Source organism: Pristiophorus japonicus, chromosome 11 (genome assembly GCF_044704955.1).
Source record: "Pristiophorus japonicus isolate sPriJap1 chromosome 11, sPriJap1.hap1, whole genome shotgun sequence".
NCBI lineage: Eukaryota > Metazoa > Chordata > Chondrichthyes > Pristiophoridae > Pristiophorus > Pristiophorus japonicus.
Window position 1 is genome coordinate 65,920,528 of NC_091987.1, and position 13,669 is coordinate 65,934,196.

The 13,669-nt window shown below is 42.3% G+C and overlaps 1 protein-coding gene across 6 annotated transcripts in view; it reads right to left on the reverse strand.

The window, feature by feature from the left end:
- Positions 1–13,669, reverse strand: part of nme7 (NME/NM23 family member 7) — a 337,368-nt gene that overhangs the window by 255,215 nt on the left and 68,484 nt on the right. For all 6 annotated transcript variants that reach the window (XM_070893470.1, XM_070893467.1, XM_070893471.1 and 3 more), the window contains exon 5: positions 2,163–2,364. In XM_070893470.1, the coding sequence (XP_070749571.1) occupies positions 2,163–2,364 (202 nt within the window). The remainder of the gene's footprint in view (positions 1–2,162; positions 2,365–13,669) is intronic.

Below are 13,669 nucleotides of genomic sequence, written 5' to 3' on the forward strand. Positions count from 1 at the left end.
CTTGAAACTCTATTTCCTTTAAGTTGACCCTCGCTAGAGCTGTGCCATTAGCTTGAAGCTCTGGATATCATTGTGTCAGATCTGACTATTCCTTTCAGGTAGAAGGGCCTCCTTGTAGATTATTCTGAAAGGCCAGCCAATCAGAGATCTGAGAAACATTTATTCCTTGGCAAATTGGGATGGACCACGAAACTTGTTAGCAACATTAAAACCTATGGGCTTAAAGGGACAGTGGCAGAATGGATACAAAATTTGCTAAGGGACAGAAAGCAGAGAGTAGTGGTGAACAATTGCGTTGCAGACTGGAGGGGTGTGTACAGTGGTGTTCCCCAGGGGTCAGTATTAGGTGCTCTGCTCTTCTGAGATATGTTTTAATGACCTGGACTTGGATATAGAGGGCATAATTTCAAAGTGTGCAGATAGCTTGAAATGTAGCAAACAATGAGGAGAATAGCAACAGACTTCAAGAGGACACAGACTGGTGAAATGGGCAGACACATGGCAAATTACATTTAACGCAGAGTAGTGTGAAGTGATGACTTTTGGTAGGAAGAATGAGTAGAGACAATATGAACTAAAAGGTACAATTTTAAAGGGTTACAGGACAATGTTCCCTTAAATTTTTGGGGGATGCACGACCCCTTTAACGGGCTGCGTGACCCATTCAAATTCCCGTGCATGTGCTGTTTTTCCTATTGTAAAGCCAGCAAGCAGCCTGCCAGGGAGCTCCAGACAGCTACGCAGCCGGGAACATTGGTGCAGGAACATAGAGACCTGGGGGTGTATGTTCACAAATCTTTGAAGGTTGCAGGACAAGTTGAGAAGGCTGTTAGAAAAGCATATGGGGGGTTTTGGCTCTATTAATAGAGGAAGAGAGTATAAAAAGCAAGGAAGTTATGCTAAACCTTTAAAAAACACTGGTTAGGCCTCAGCTGGAGTAATGTGTACATTCTGGGCACCACTCTTTAGGAAAGATGTCAAGGACTTGGAGGATGGGGAAGAGGTTTGCTATAATGGTACCAGAGTTGAAGGATTTCAATTATGTGGAGACTAGAGAAGTTGCAGTTGCTCTCCTTGAAGCAGAGAAGGTTCGCAGATTTGACAGAGGTGTTCAAAATCATGAATGATTTTAATGGGGAGAAACTGTTTTCAGTGGCTGATGGCTCAGTCATCAGAGGACACAGATTTAAGGTGACTGGCAAAAGAACCAGAGGAAAAAAATTTATGCCGCGAGTTATGATGATCTGGAATGCAGTGCTTGAAATGAATCCCCATATCCCTTGGTTCCCTATGCTATATTATTCTATGATTCTAGGATGCTAATAGCTATTATTTTTTCTGTTTGAATCTCAAATGGTTTGTCATGCGAGTGAAAGGATCAGCAGACAAGTCCAGGGCTACTATCCTGATATCTTGGAATTTGAAGTAGTCTCTTATTTCAGTACATAATAACTGCATTTATCCCAAAGTAAAATCATTTTTCAAAATTAACTAAAAGCTTAGCTCGCCCTGTTGTCCTTTTCTCCCCTATTCTATGTCTTACTTTTATTAATTTTAATTTTACTCCTTCCAGTCAATGTAACCCATTTTTCTAAACCTTTTCTAACTTTAAAATCTTTTACTTATTAGTTTTTGTTTCCTTTCTCCTAGCTCCCACAGTCCATTCTGGAATGGACCAGTTTTTCATGCAGATTGTAAAGATTTACATGTTTGCATTGGTTGAATACATGAAGGGAATAAGCTCAACGGTGGCCCTTATAGCCTGACAGGGCTCAGTATGTAAACTTATTTGCGGCACTGTAAGATTTAAAATTAAGTACTAGAAAGACATACTTAAAACACTTTTTTGAATCAATCAACAGGCAAGAAATTTTAAACAATTTTTGACAAACTAAATTTAACCATAAGATAAAGTAAAACCCAAGTTCAATAATTAAATGACTAAACCAGCATTTCTGGTATTTAAATAGGCTCATTCATACTTTTAAGACTGAAAGAACTATTGACTAAATAAATCTGTCTCAGAAAAATGTATATCAATTTCACCAGCCTACTTGCATACATGTATGAGTTAGACTGTTAAACATGGCAGGGATTAAAGACCCAACTCAGTTCAATTTTCTTTTAACCGCCACCCCAACCCCACACAAAAAAAAACTTACTTGAGCTGCACTTGCAGCACATTCAGAGCCATGAATATTATTCTTGATGTTGTCAATCCCATAAAGTTCCTGGACATTGGCTTCATTTTGTGCTCTGTTTAAATCTGAAGATCCAATTAACTTCTTCCAAGCAGACACAGCCTCGTCTCCCAAAATTTCCAATGCAACAGCAGGACCACAGGTCATGTACTGAAGAAGATCACTGAAATAGAGTAAAGAAATCTAATTATTCTGCACTCAAGCTATAATTAGGTATATCTGATTTAGTTTCAACAAAATAGCCATTTAATGACACCTTCAATATTCATGGCAGAGGACACCCTATGCAATCTTATTAACCTCATGGAAAATTTTGGCTTAATCTTTCTCAATCTGATTGACTAAATGTGTACACACTATTTTGTGTTAAGACCTAGGAATCTGTTCTAATGCAAATCTATATTATGATGAATTCAAACAAATTGAATTTAAACAGCATGAATATTTTGTTCAGTCACAATCATGTATTACTGCAATGTCACAGCAAAGTCACAGAATAACAGTGTTGCTGATGGATGTTGCTTGATTCATTTCTGTCCTTCCTTTATGATTGCTGCCCTTTTTCTGGCAATAATAATAACCCAGGAAGTGCTCACTTGAAGATTTTGATTGGTGTTCTGTTTAAAAGTCATTGCCTCTCGCCTTTCGGAGATTGCTATTAACAAATAATACAGGATACCCTTGGGCAATGCCAGTCACCTTCAGACACAACTCTTCTAAATCATGTCACTTAACAACAATTTGCATTTATGTAAGGGAATAAAGGGTTATGGGGAGCAGGCAGGGAAGTGGAGCTGAGTCCATGATCAGATCAGCCATGATCTTATTAAATGGCGGAGAAGGCTCAAGGGGCCAAATGGCCCACTCCTGCTCCTATTTCTTATGTTCTTATATAGAAACATAGAAAATAGGTGCAGGAGTAGGCCATTCGGCCCTTCGAGCCTACACCACCATCCAATATGATCATGGCTGATCATGCAACTTCAGTACTCCATTCCTGCTTTCTCTCCATACCCCTTGATTCCTTTAGCCGTGAGGATCACATCTAACTCCCTTTTGAATATATCTAACGAAATGGCCTCAACAACTTTCTGCGGTAGAGAATTTCACATTTCATATAGCGCCTTTCACAAAGTAAAACGTCCCAAGACGCTTCACAGGAGGATTATTAAGTCAAAATATGACACCAAGCCACACAAGGAGATATTAAGACAAGTGACAAAAAGCTTGGTCAAAGAGGAAGGTTTTAAAAAAAAGACTAGCATTTAAAAAGCACCTTTCACAACCACAGAATGTCCCAAAGTGCTTTACAGCCAATAAAGTATATTCTGAAGTGTAGTCATTCTTGTAATGGTTAATCAAACATTGAAGTAGATTTGGTCACCAAATAAAATCCTGGTTAATGTCTTAATCATTTTAAACCAGGAAATTAGATCAGGTTTGATTATCTTACAAGCAACTAAATATGTATAAAATGGATGTTTTCATGTTTTTTTTAAATGTCACCGACTTATCACTGGTGAACAAGAACATATGTGATAATAAGTATGTGGGTCTTTGTGTGGAATAGAATTCGCGATGAGTAGGTGTTTGCATACGGTGGAGCTGGAGATCAAGTAAAGAGAATATTCTTCAATGAAATAACGAAGGAGATTGATGAACAAAGTGTAGTTGACATGTATATGAACTTTCAAAAGGCGTTTGATAAAGTACCACAAAATAGACTATGAAAGTAAACTAGCATGAAATATAAAAACAGATAGCAAGAGTTTCTATAGGTATATAAAAAGGAAAAGAGTGGCTAAAGTAAATGTTGGTCCCTTAGAGGACGAGACCGGGGAATTAGTAATGGGGAACATGGAGATGTCAGAAACTCTGAACAAATATTTTGTATCAGTCTTTACGGTAGAGGACACTAACAATATCCCAACAGTGGATAGTTAAGGGGCTATGGGGGGGGTGGGGGGGGAGGAACTTAACACAATCACAATCACTAAGGAGGTGGCACTCAGTAAGATAATGGGACTAAAGGCAGATAAATCCCCTGGACCTGATGGCTTGCATCCTAGGGTCTTAAGAGAAGTAGCGGCAGGCATTGTGGATGCATTGGTCGTAATTTACCAAAATTCCCTGGATTCTGGGGAGGTCTCAGCAGATTGGAAAACTGCAAATGTAACGCCCCTATTTAAAAAAGGAGGCAGACTAAAAGCAGAAACTATGGACCAGTTAGCCTCACATCTGTGGTTGGGAAGATGTTGGAGTCCATTATTAAAGAAGCAGTAGCAGGACATTTGTAAAAGCAAAATTCGGTCAGGCAGTCAGCATGGATTTATGAAGGGGAAGTCATGTTTCACAAATTTGCTGGAATTATTTGAGGATGTAACGAACAGGGTGGATAAAGAGGAACCAGTGGATGTGGTGTATTTGGGCATTTGACAAGGTGCCACATAAAAGGTTACTGCACAAGATAAAAGTTCACGGGGTTGGGGGTAACATATTAGCATGGAAAGAGGATTGGCTAACTAACAGAAAGCAGAGAGTCGGGATAAATGGTTCATTCTCTGGTTGGCAACCAGTAACTAGTGGGGTGCCGCAGGAATCAGTGCTGGGTCCCCAACTATTTACAATCTATAGTAACGACTTGGAAGAAGGGACTGAGTGTAACGTAGCCGACGTTACAAAGATGGGAGGAAAAGCAAAGTGTGAGGAGAACACAAAAAATCTGCAAAAGGACATAGACAGGCTACGTGAGTGGGCAAAAATTTGGCAGGTGGAATATAATGTTGGAAAGTGTGAGGTCATGCACTTTGGCAGAAAAAAAATCAAAGAGCAAGTTATTATTTAAATGGAGAAGGATTGCAAAATGCTGCAGTACAGCCGGACCTGGGGGTACTTGTGCATGAAACAAAAAAGGATAGTATGCAGGTATTGCAAGTGATCAGGAAGGCCAATGGAATCATGGCTTTTATTGCAAAGGGGATGGAGTATAAAAGCAGGGAAGTCTTGCTGCAGCTATACAGGGTATTGGTGAGGCCACACCTGGAATACTGCATACAGTTTTCGTTTCCATATTTACGGAAAGGATATGCTTGCTTTGCAGGCAGTTCAGAGAAGGTTCACTAGGTTGATTCCAGAGATGAGGGGGTTGACTTATGATGAGAGATGATTGTATTGAAATGTGTAAGATTATGAGGGGGCTTAACAAGGTGGATGCAGAGAGGATGTTTCCACTGATGGGGGAGACTAGAACTAGATAGAGGGCATGATCTTAGAATAAGGGGTCGCCTCTCAGGGGATTGTAAATCTGTGGAATTCGCTGCCTCAGAGAGCTGTGGAAGCTGGGACATTGAATAAATTTAAGACAGAAATAGACAGTTTCTTAAATGATAAGGGGATAAGGGGTTATGAGGAGCGGCGGGGAAGTGGAGCTGAGTCCATGATCAGATCAGCCATGATCTTACTGAATGGCGGAGCAGGCTCGAGGGGCCGTATGGCCTACTCCTGTTCCTATTTCTTATGTCCTTATAATAGAGTCGTTACCAAAATTGAAGCCGATGCATTTAAAGGGGCAGTAACAGTGGGTACAAAATTGTCTAAGAGACAGAAAGCAGAGAGTAGTGGTGAACAATAGTTTATCAGGCTGAAGGGAAGTCTACAGTGGTGTCCCCCAGGGGTTGATATTAGGACTACTGCTCTTTTTGATATATATTAATAACCTGGCCGCTTATACAGGGCACAATTTAAAGTTTGCAGTAAGCAGGAGGATAGTAACTGACTTCAGGAGGACTTAGACAGATTGATGAAATGGGCAGACACGTGGCAGATGAAATTTAACACAGAAGTATTTTGGTAGGAAGCATGAGAGGCAATGTACACTAAATGGTACAATTTTAAAGGGGTGCAGAAACAGAGGGTTCACATACAGAAATCTTTGAAGGTGAAAGGACAAGTTGAGAAGGCTGTTAAAAAACCATAGGGGATCTTTGGTTTATAAAAGAGGCAGAGTGCAAAAGCAAACTTTTATAAAACACTGGTTAGGCCTCAGCTGGAGTATTGTGTCCAATTTTGAACACTACACTTTAGGAAGAATGTCAAGGACTTGGTGAAGGTGCAGAGGAGATTTACTAGAATGGTACTGGGCATGAGGGACTTCAGTTATGTGAAGAGACTAGAGAAGCTGGGATTGTTCTCCTTAGAGCAGGAAAGGTTAAGGGGAATACATGTGTTCAAAATTATGAGGGGTTTTGAAAGAGTAGATAGCGACAAACTGTTTCCACTGGCAGGAGGATCAGTAAATAAAGGACACAGATTTAAGTTGATTTGCAAAAGAACCAGAGGAAAAAAAATTATGCAGCAAGTTCTAATGATCTGGAATGTAGTGTCTGCAATGAATTGGATAGCTCTATCAAAGGGCTGGCACATGCACAATGGGCAGAATTGACATCTTCTGTGAACATAAGAAATAATTGGTGAAAAATCCAGGGGGGAAATTAAGAGAATTTTTTTTATGCATCGAGTGGTTATGATCTGGAATGCACTACCTGAAAAGGTGGTAGGAGCAGATTCAAAGGGGAATTGGATATATACTTGGAAAGGAGAAATTTGTAGGGCTATGGGGAAAGGGCAGCAGAATGGAACTAATTGGATAGTTCTTTCAAAAAGCTGGCACAGGCACAATGAGCTGAATGACCTCCTCTGTGCTCTATGATTCTATGAAGTCTATTGTCTCCTAAGATGCTGTACACAAAAATTATTCAGGGTATTATTGCAGAATGGAATGCTTTGCAATAGGGAGTAATTGGAAGAGGCATAGATAATTGCATCTTGTAAGGGAAAAATATTTGAAAGCAGATTCATGGCTATGGAGGGGGGAGAAAGAGAGCAAAGCAGTAGGATTAGTTGCAGATCACCCTTTTAAAGAGCCCCAACAGAGATAGGATGGAAAATAAATTTCTATGGTTGATAAATATAAATTTGAATAATCAACTAACTAACTGGGCACAAAATCAACTCGGGTCATATCCAGAAACATAAGAACATAAGAAATAGGAGCAGGAGTAGGCCATACAGCCCCTCGAGCCTGCTCGCCATTTAATACAATCATGGCTGATCCGATCATGGACTCAGGTCCACTTCCCTGCCCGCTCCCCATAACCCCTGATTCATTTATCGGTTAAAAAACTGTCTATCTCTGTCTTAAATTTATTCAATGACCCAGCTTCCACAGCTCTCTGAGGCAGCGAATTCCACAGATTTACAACCCTCAGAGAAGAAATTTCTCCTCATCTCAGTTTAAAATGGGCGGCCCCTTATTCTAGGATTATGCCCCCTAGTTCCCTATCAGTGGAAACATCCTCTCTGCATCCACCTTGTCAAGCCCCCTCATAATCTAATACATTTCGATAAGATCACACCTCATTCTTCTGAATGCCAATGAGTAGAGGTCCAACCTATTCAACTTTTCCTTGTAAGTCAACCCCCTCATCTCTGGAATCAACCGAGTGAACCTTCTCTGAATTGCCTCCAAAGCAATTATATCCTTTCTTAACGATGGAAACCAAAAGGGTTCAGTTTTGGTCTCCTAATCTGAGGAAGGACGTTCTTGCTATTGAGGGAGTGCAGCAAAGGTTCACCAGACTGATTCCTGGGATGGCAGGACTGACATATGAAGCAAGACTTCCCTGCTTTTATACTCCATCCCCTTTGTAATAAAAGCCAAGATTCTATTGGCCTTCCTGATCAATTGCTGTACCTGCATACTATCCTTTTATGTTCCATGCACCAGGACACCCAGGTTCCGCTGAACTGCACCACTTCGCAATTTTTCTCCATTTAAAAAATAACTTGCTCTTCGATTTTTTTCTGCCAAAGTGCATGACCTTACACTTTCTAACATTAGAAACATAGACAATAGGTGCAGGAGTAGGCCATTCGGCCCTTCGAGCCTGCACCACCATTCAATAAGATCATGGCTGATCATTCACCTCAGTACCCCTTTCCTGCTTTCTCTCCATACCCCTTGATCCCTTTAGCCGTAAGGGCATATCTAACTACCTCTTGAATATATCCAATGAACTGGCATCAACAACTCTCTGCGGTAGGGAATTCCACAGGTTAACAACTCAGAGAAGTTGTTTCTCCTCATCTCAGTCCTTAATGGCTTACCCCTTATCCTTAGACTATGGCCCCTGGTTCTGGACTTCCCCAACATCGGGAACATTCTTCCTGCATCTAACCTGTCCAGTCCCGTCAGAATTTTATATGTTTCTATGAGATCCCCTCTCATCCTTCTAAACTCCAGTGAATACAGGCCCAGTCGATCCAGTCTCTCCTCATATGTCAGTCCTGCCATCCCAGGAATCAGTCTGGTGAACCTTTGCTGCACTCCCTCAATAGCAAGAACGTCCTTCCTCAGATTAGGAGACCAAAACTGAACACAATATTCCAGGTGAGGCCTCACTAAGGCCCTGTATAACTGCAGTAAGACTTCCCTGCTCCTATACTCAAATCCCCTAGCTATGAAGGCCAACATACCATTTGCCTTCTTCACCGCCTGCTGTACCTGCATGCCAACTTTCAATGACTGATGTACCATGACACCCAGGTTTCGTTGCACCTCCCCTTTTCCTAATCTGCGCCATTCCGATAATTTTTTGCCACCAAAGTGGATAACCTCACATTCATCCACATTATACTGCATCTGCCAAGCGTTTCCCCACTCACCTAACCTGTTCAAGTCACCCTGCAACCTTTTAGCGTCCTCCTCACAGCTCACACCGCCTTCCAGCTTAGTGTCATCTGCAAACTTGGAGATATTACACTCAATTCCCTCATCCAAATCATTAATGCATATTGTAAATAACTGGGGTCCCAGCACTGAGCCCCACTAGTCACTGCCTGCCATTCTGAAAATGACCCATTTATCCCGACTCTCTGCTTCCTGTCTGCCAACCAGTTCTCTATTCACGTCAGTACATTACCCCCAATACCATGTGCTTTAATTTTGCACACCAATCTCGTGTGGGACCTTGTCAAAAGCCTTTTGAAAGTCCAAATGTACCACACCCACTGGTTCTTCCTTGTCCACTCTACCAGTTACATCCTCGAAAAATTCTAGAAGATTTGTCAAGCAGGATTTCCCTTTCATAAATCCATGCTGACTTGGACCGATCCCATCACTGCTTTCCAAATGTGCTGCAATTTCATCTTTAATAATAGATTCCAGCATTTTCCCACTATTGAGGTCAGGTTAACCGGTCTATAGTTACCCGCTTTCTCTCTCCCTCCTTTCTTAAAAAGTGGTGTTACATTAGCTACCCTCCAGTCCATAGGAACCGATCCAGATTCGGTAGACTGTTGGAAAATGATCACCAATGCATCCACTATTTCTAGGGCTACTTCCTTAAGTACACTGGGATGCAGACTATCAGGCCCCGGGGATTTAACGGCCTTCAATCCCATCAATTTCCCTAACACAATTTCCCGCCTAATAAGAATTTCCTTCAGTTCCTCCTTCCCACTAGACCCTCGGTCCCCTAGTATTTCTGGAAGGTGATTCGTGTCTTCCTTCGTGAAGACAGAACCAAAGTATTTGTTTAACTGGTCTGCCATTTCTTTGTTCCCCATTATAAATTCACCTGAATCTGACTGCAAGAGACCTACGTTTGTTTTCACTAATCTTTTTCTCTTCACATATCTATAGAAGCTTTTGCAGTCAGTTTTTATGTTCCCAACAAGCTTCCTCTCATACTCTATTTTCCCCCTCCTAATTAAACCCTTTGTCCTCCTCTGCTGTATTATAAAATTCTCCCAGTCCTCAGGTTTGCTTCTTTTTCTGACCAATTTATATGCCTCTTCCTTGGCTTTAACACTATCCTTAATTTCCCTTGTTAGCCATGGTTGAGCCACCTTCCTCATTTTATTTTTACTCCAGACAGGGATGTACAATTGCTGAAGTTCATCCATGTAATCTTTAAATGTTTGCCCATTGCCTATCCACCGTCAACCCTTTAAGTATCACTCGCCAGTCTATTCTAGCCAATTCATGTCTCATACCATCGAAGTTACCTTTCCTTAAATTCAGGACCCTAGTCTCTGAATTAACTGTGTCACTCTCCATTTTAATAAAGAACTCTACCATATTATGGTCTCTCTTCCCCAAGGGGCCTCGCACAACAAGATTGTTAATTAGTCATTTCTCATTACACAACACCCAGTCCAGGATGGTCAGCCCTCTCGTTGGTTCCTCGACATATTGGTCTAGGAAACCATCCCTAATACACTTCAGGAAATCCTCCTTCTCCGCATTGCTACCAGTTTGGTTAGCCCAATCAATATGTAGATTAAAGTCGCCCATGATAACTGCTGTACCTTTATTGCACGGATCCCTAATTTCTTGTTTGATGCTGCCCCCAACCTCACTATTACTCCATTATACTCCACCTGCCAAATTTTTGCCCACTCACTTAGCCTGTCTATGTCCTTTTGCAGATTTTTTTGTGCTCTCCTCACACATTGTTTTTCCTCCCATCTTTGTATCTTCAGCAAACTTGGTTACGTCCAAGTCGTTAATATAGATTGTAAATAGTTGGGGTTCCATCAGCACCTCATTAGTTACTGATTGCCAACTCGTGAATGAACCATTTACCCCGACTCTCTGTTTTCTTTTAGTTAGTCAATCCTCTATCCATGCTAATAAATTACCCCTACCCGTGTGAACTTTTATCTTGTGCAGTAACCTTTTATGTGACACCTTGTCAAATGCCTTCTGGAAATCCAAATACACCACATCCACTGGTTCTCCTTTATCCACCCTGTTCGTTACATCCTCAAATAATTCCAGCAAATTTGTGAAACATGACTTTCCCTTCATAAATCCATGCTGACTCTGCCTGACTGAATTATGCTTTTCCAAATGTCCTGCTACTGCTTCTTTAATAATGGACTCCAACATTTTCCCAGCAGAAATGTTAGGCTAACTGGTCTATAGTTTTCTGCTTTTTGTCTGCCTCCTTTTTTAAATAGGGGCGTTACATTTGCAGTTTTCCAATCTGTTGGGACCTCCCCAGAATCCAGGACATTTTAGTAAACTACAACCAATGCATCCACTATCCCTGCCGCTACTTCTCTTGACCCTAGGATGCAAGCCATCAGGTCCAGTGGATTTTTCCACCTTTAGTCCCATTATCTTACTGAGTACCACCTCCTTAGTGATTGTTCTTTGGTCAAAATTGCCCCGTGTCCCATTTGGAGGCAATATCCTTTCAGGGTCGGTATATTTATCGCCCTGCCCCGAAGTTCCGCCCCCGGCACAGAATTAAGCCCTTCCGCCCTCAACGGAGAAGGACACTATCAGAGGCGCTCTGCATCCCTGGAGGAGCGCTCCAGAGACAGTAGCGTGGCGCTGAGTCCAGTGCCCTGATGCAGTGGAACACCCCTCCCCTTCAATTAAAGGGGAGGGCCACTGCGCGTTATGCACTGGGCCACCAGGGATGCCCTCGACCGGGCCAACAGCATCCATAATGGACTGCCGGGCTGCAGGTTGGCAGCCTTGTCGATGCGAGGGTCATCATTGACAAGCCAACAGAAGTGCCAGCCGACAGAAAAATAGGCCGACTCACGGCGCAGGGGTCAGCGTGCACGGCAATTACGTCACCGCATGCGTGCGCCAGCCCGGGGCGCAAATCGTGGTGCTAATGACACAACACCTCCCCCAAACCCCCGGGGCAATTTCCCCAGAGGCGCTATGGACCCCTTTCCCTGGGCAATAACCTCATTGCGCCCCATTAGCGCTCCCCGGAGATGCTGGTGGGGCTATAAAGAAGGGCAATTTCACCCCCATTAAATTTAGTGCTGCTGGCAGTTTCAGGTATTAGCTAGAAAACCAACTGCTCAGTAGAGTCTAAAGGGTAACAATTTAGCATACTCCCCCCGCCTGATTGTCCTTTCCATTGACTTCAATAGAAAGGAAAAAAGAATTGAGCTGGGTATACAACGGGCAGCTGATATGATAGCACCAGTTTTGTGTCCCGGCCAAAGTTGAATTTTACCTGCTAAATTTCAAATCCAATGTTTGTATATAGATGATTCATTGTTCTCTGCAGAATAGACAACATTGCAATTTGCAGTTTCACCACAGTACAACAACCTGGAATTCGTTGTAACAATGATAAACGCCATAAGTTAGACAGTTATGCTCCCAAATCCTCCACTGGTGAATATATACCAAAATGAACTGAATGCAGACAGAAGTGGTAACTATGATTCCATTTATGATTATGGTCTGGAATTAGAGCAGAACGAACACCCCTGCTGCAACCATTTTGAATAAACACAAAATCACGCCACTGCCAGGTCTCCAGCATCATTATTTTTCAGTCTATGTGTCAGTGACATGAAGACTGGCTTAAATTCAGCAAATTTACGATCACATTGATTTTAACGAGGGCAGTGCGATGATAATTAACTTCTATCTTTCCTACCCAGATTTCCCGCAATTCGTTGTTTGAATTCCTCCAATCCGGTTTCCACATCCGTCACAGTACTGAAACGGCCCTTATCAAGGTCACAAATCACAGCCTGTGTGACTTTGACTGTGGTAAACTATCTCTCCTCATCCTTCTCAACCTGTCAGCCGTCGCCGTGGCTCAGTGGGTAGCACCCTCGCCTCGGAGTCAGAACGCTGTGGGTTCAAGTCCCACTCCAAAGACTTGAGCACAAAAATCTAGGCTGACACTCCTGTTGAGTGCTGAGCGAGTGCTGCACTGTCGGAAGTGTGGTCTTTTGGATGAGATGTCAAACGGAGGATGTAAAAGATCCCATGGCACTATTTAGAAGAGCAGAGAAGTTATCGCCAGAGTGTCCTGGTCAATATATATCCCTCAATCAACATTACTGAAAAAAAGATTATCTGGTCATTATCAGTGCTGTTTGTAGGAACTTGCTGTGCGCAATTGGCTGCTGTGTTTCCTTATAACAGTGACTACACAAAAAAAATGTACTTCATTGGCTGTAAAGCACTTTGGGATATCCTGAGGTCATGAAAAGCTCTATATAAACGCGTCTTTCCTTTTTATCTGCAGCCTTTGACATGGTTGACACTATCCTCCTCCTCCAACACCTCTCTTCAGTCATTCAGCTGGGTAGGACTGCCCTCGCCTTGTTCCATTCTTATCTGTCCAGTCGTTGCCAGAGAATCACCTGCATTGGCTTGGCTTTCCACTCTCGCACCGTTATCTTTGGAGTCCCTCCAAGGATCTATCCTTAGCCCCCTATTTTTCATCTACATGCTGTCCCTTGGCGACATCCTCTGAAAACACAAAGTCAGGTTCCATGTGTACACTGACAACACTCAGCTCTAACTCACCACCACCTCTCTCGACCTCACCTCTGTCTAAGTTGTCACACTGCTTGTCCAACATCCAGTATTGGATGAGCAGAAATTTGCTCCAACTAAATATTGGCAAGAC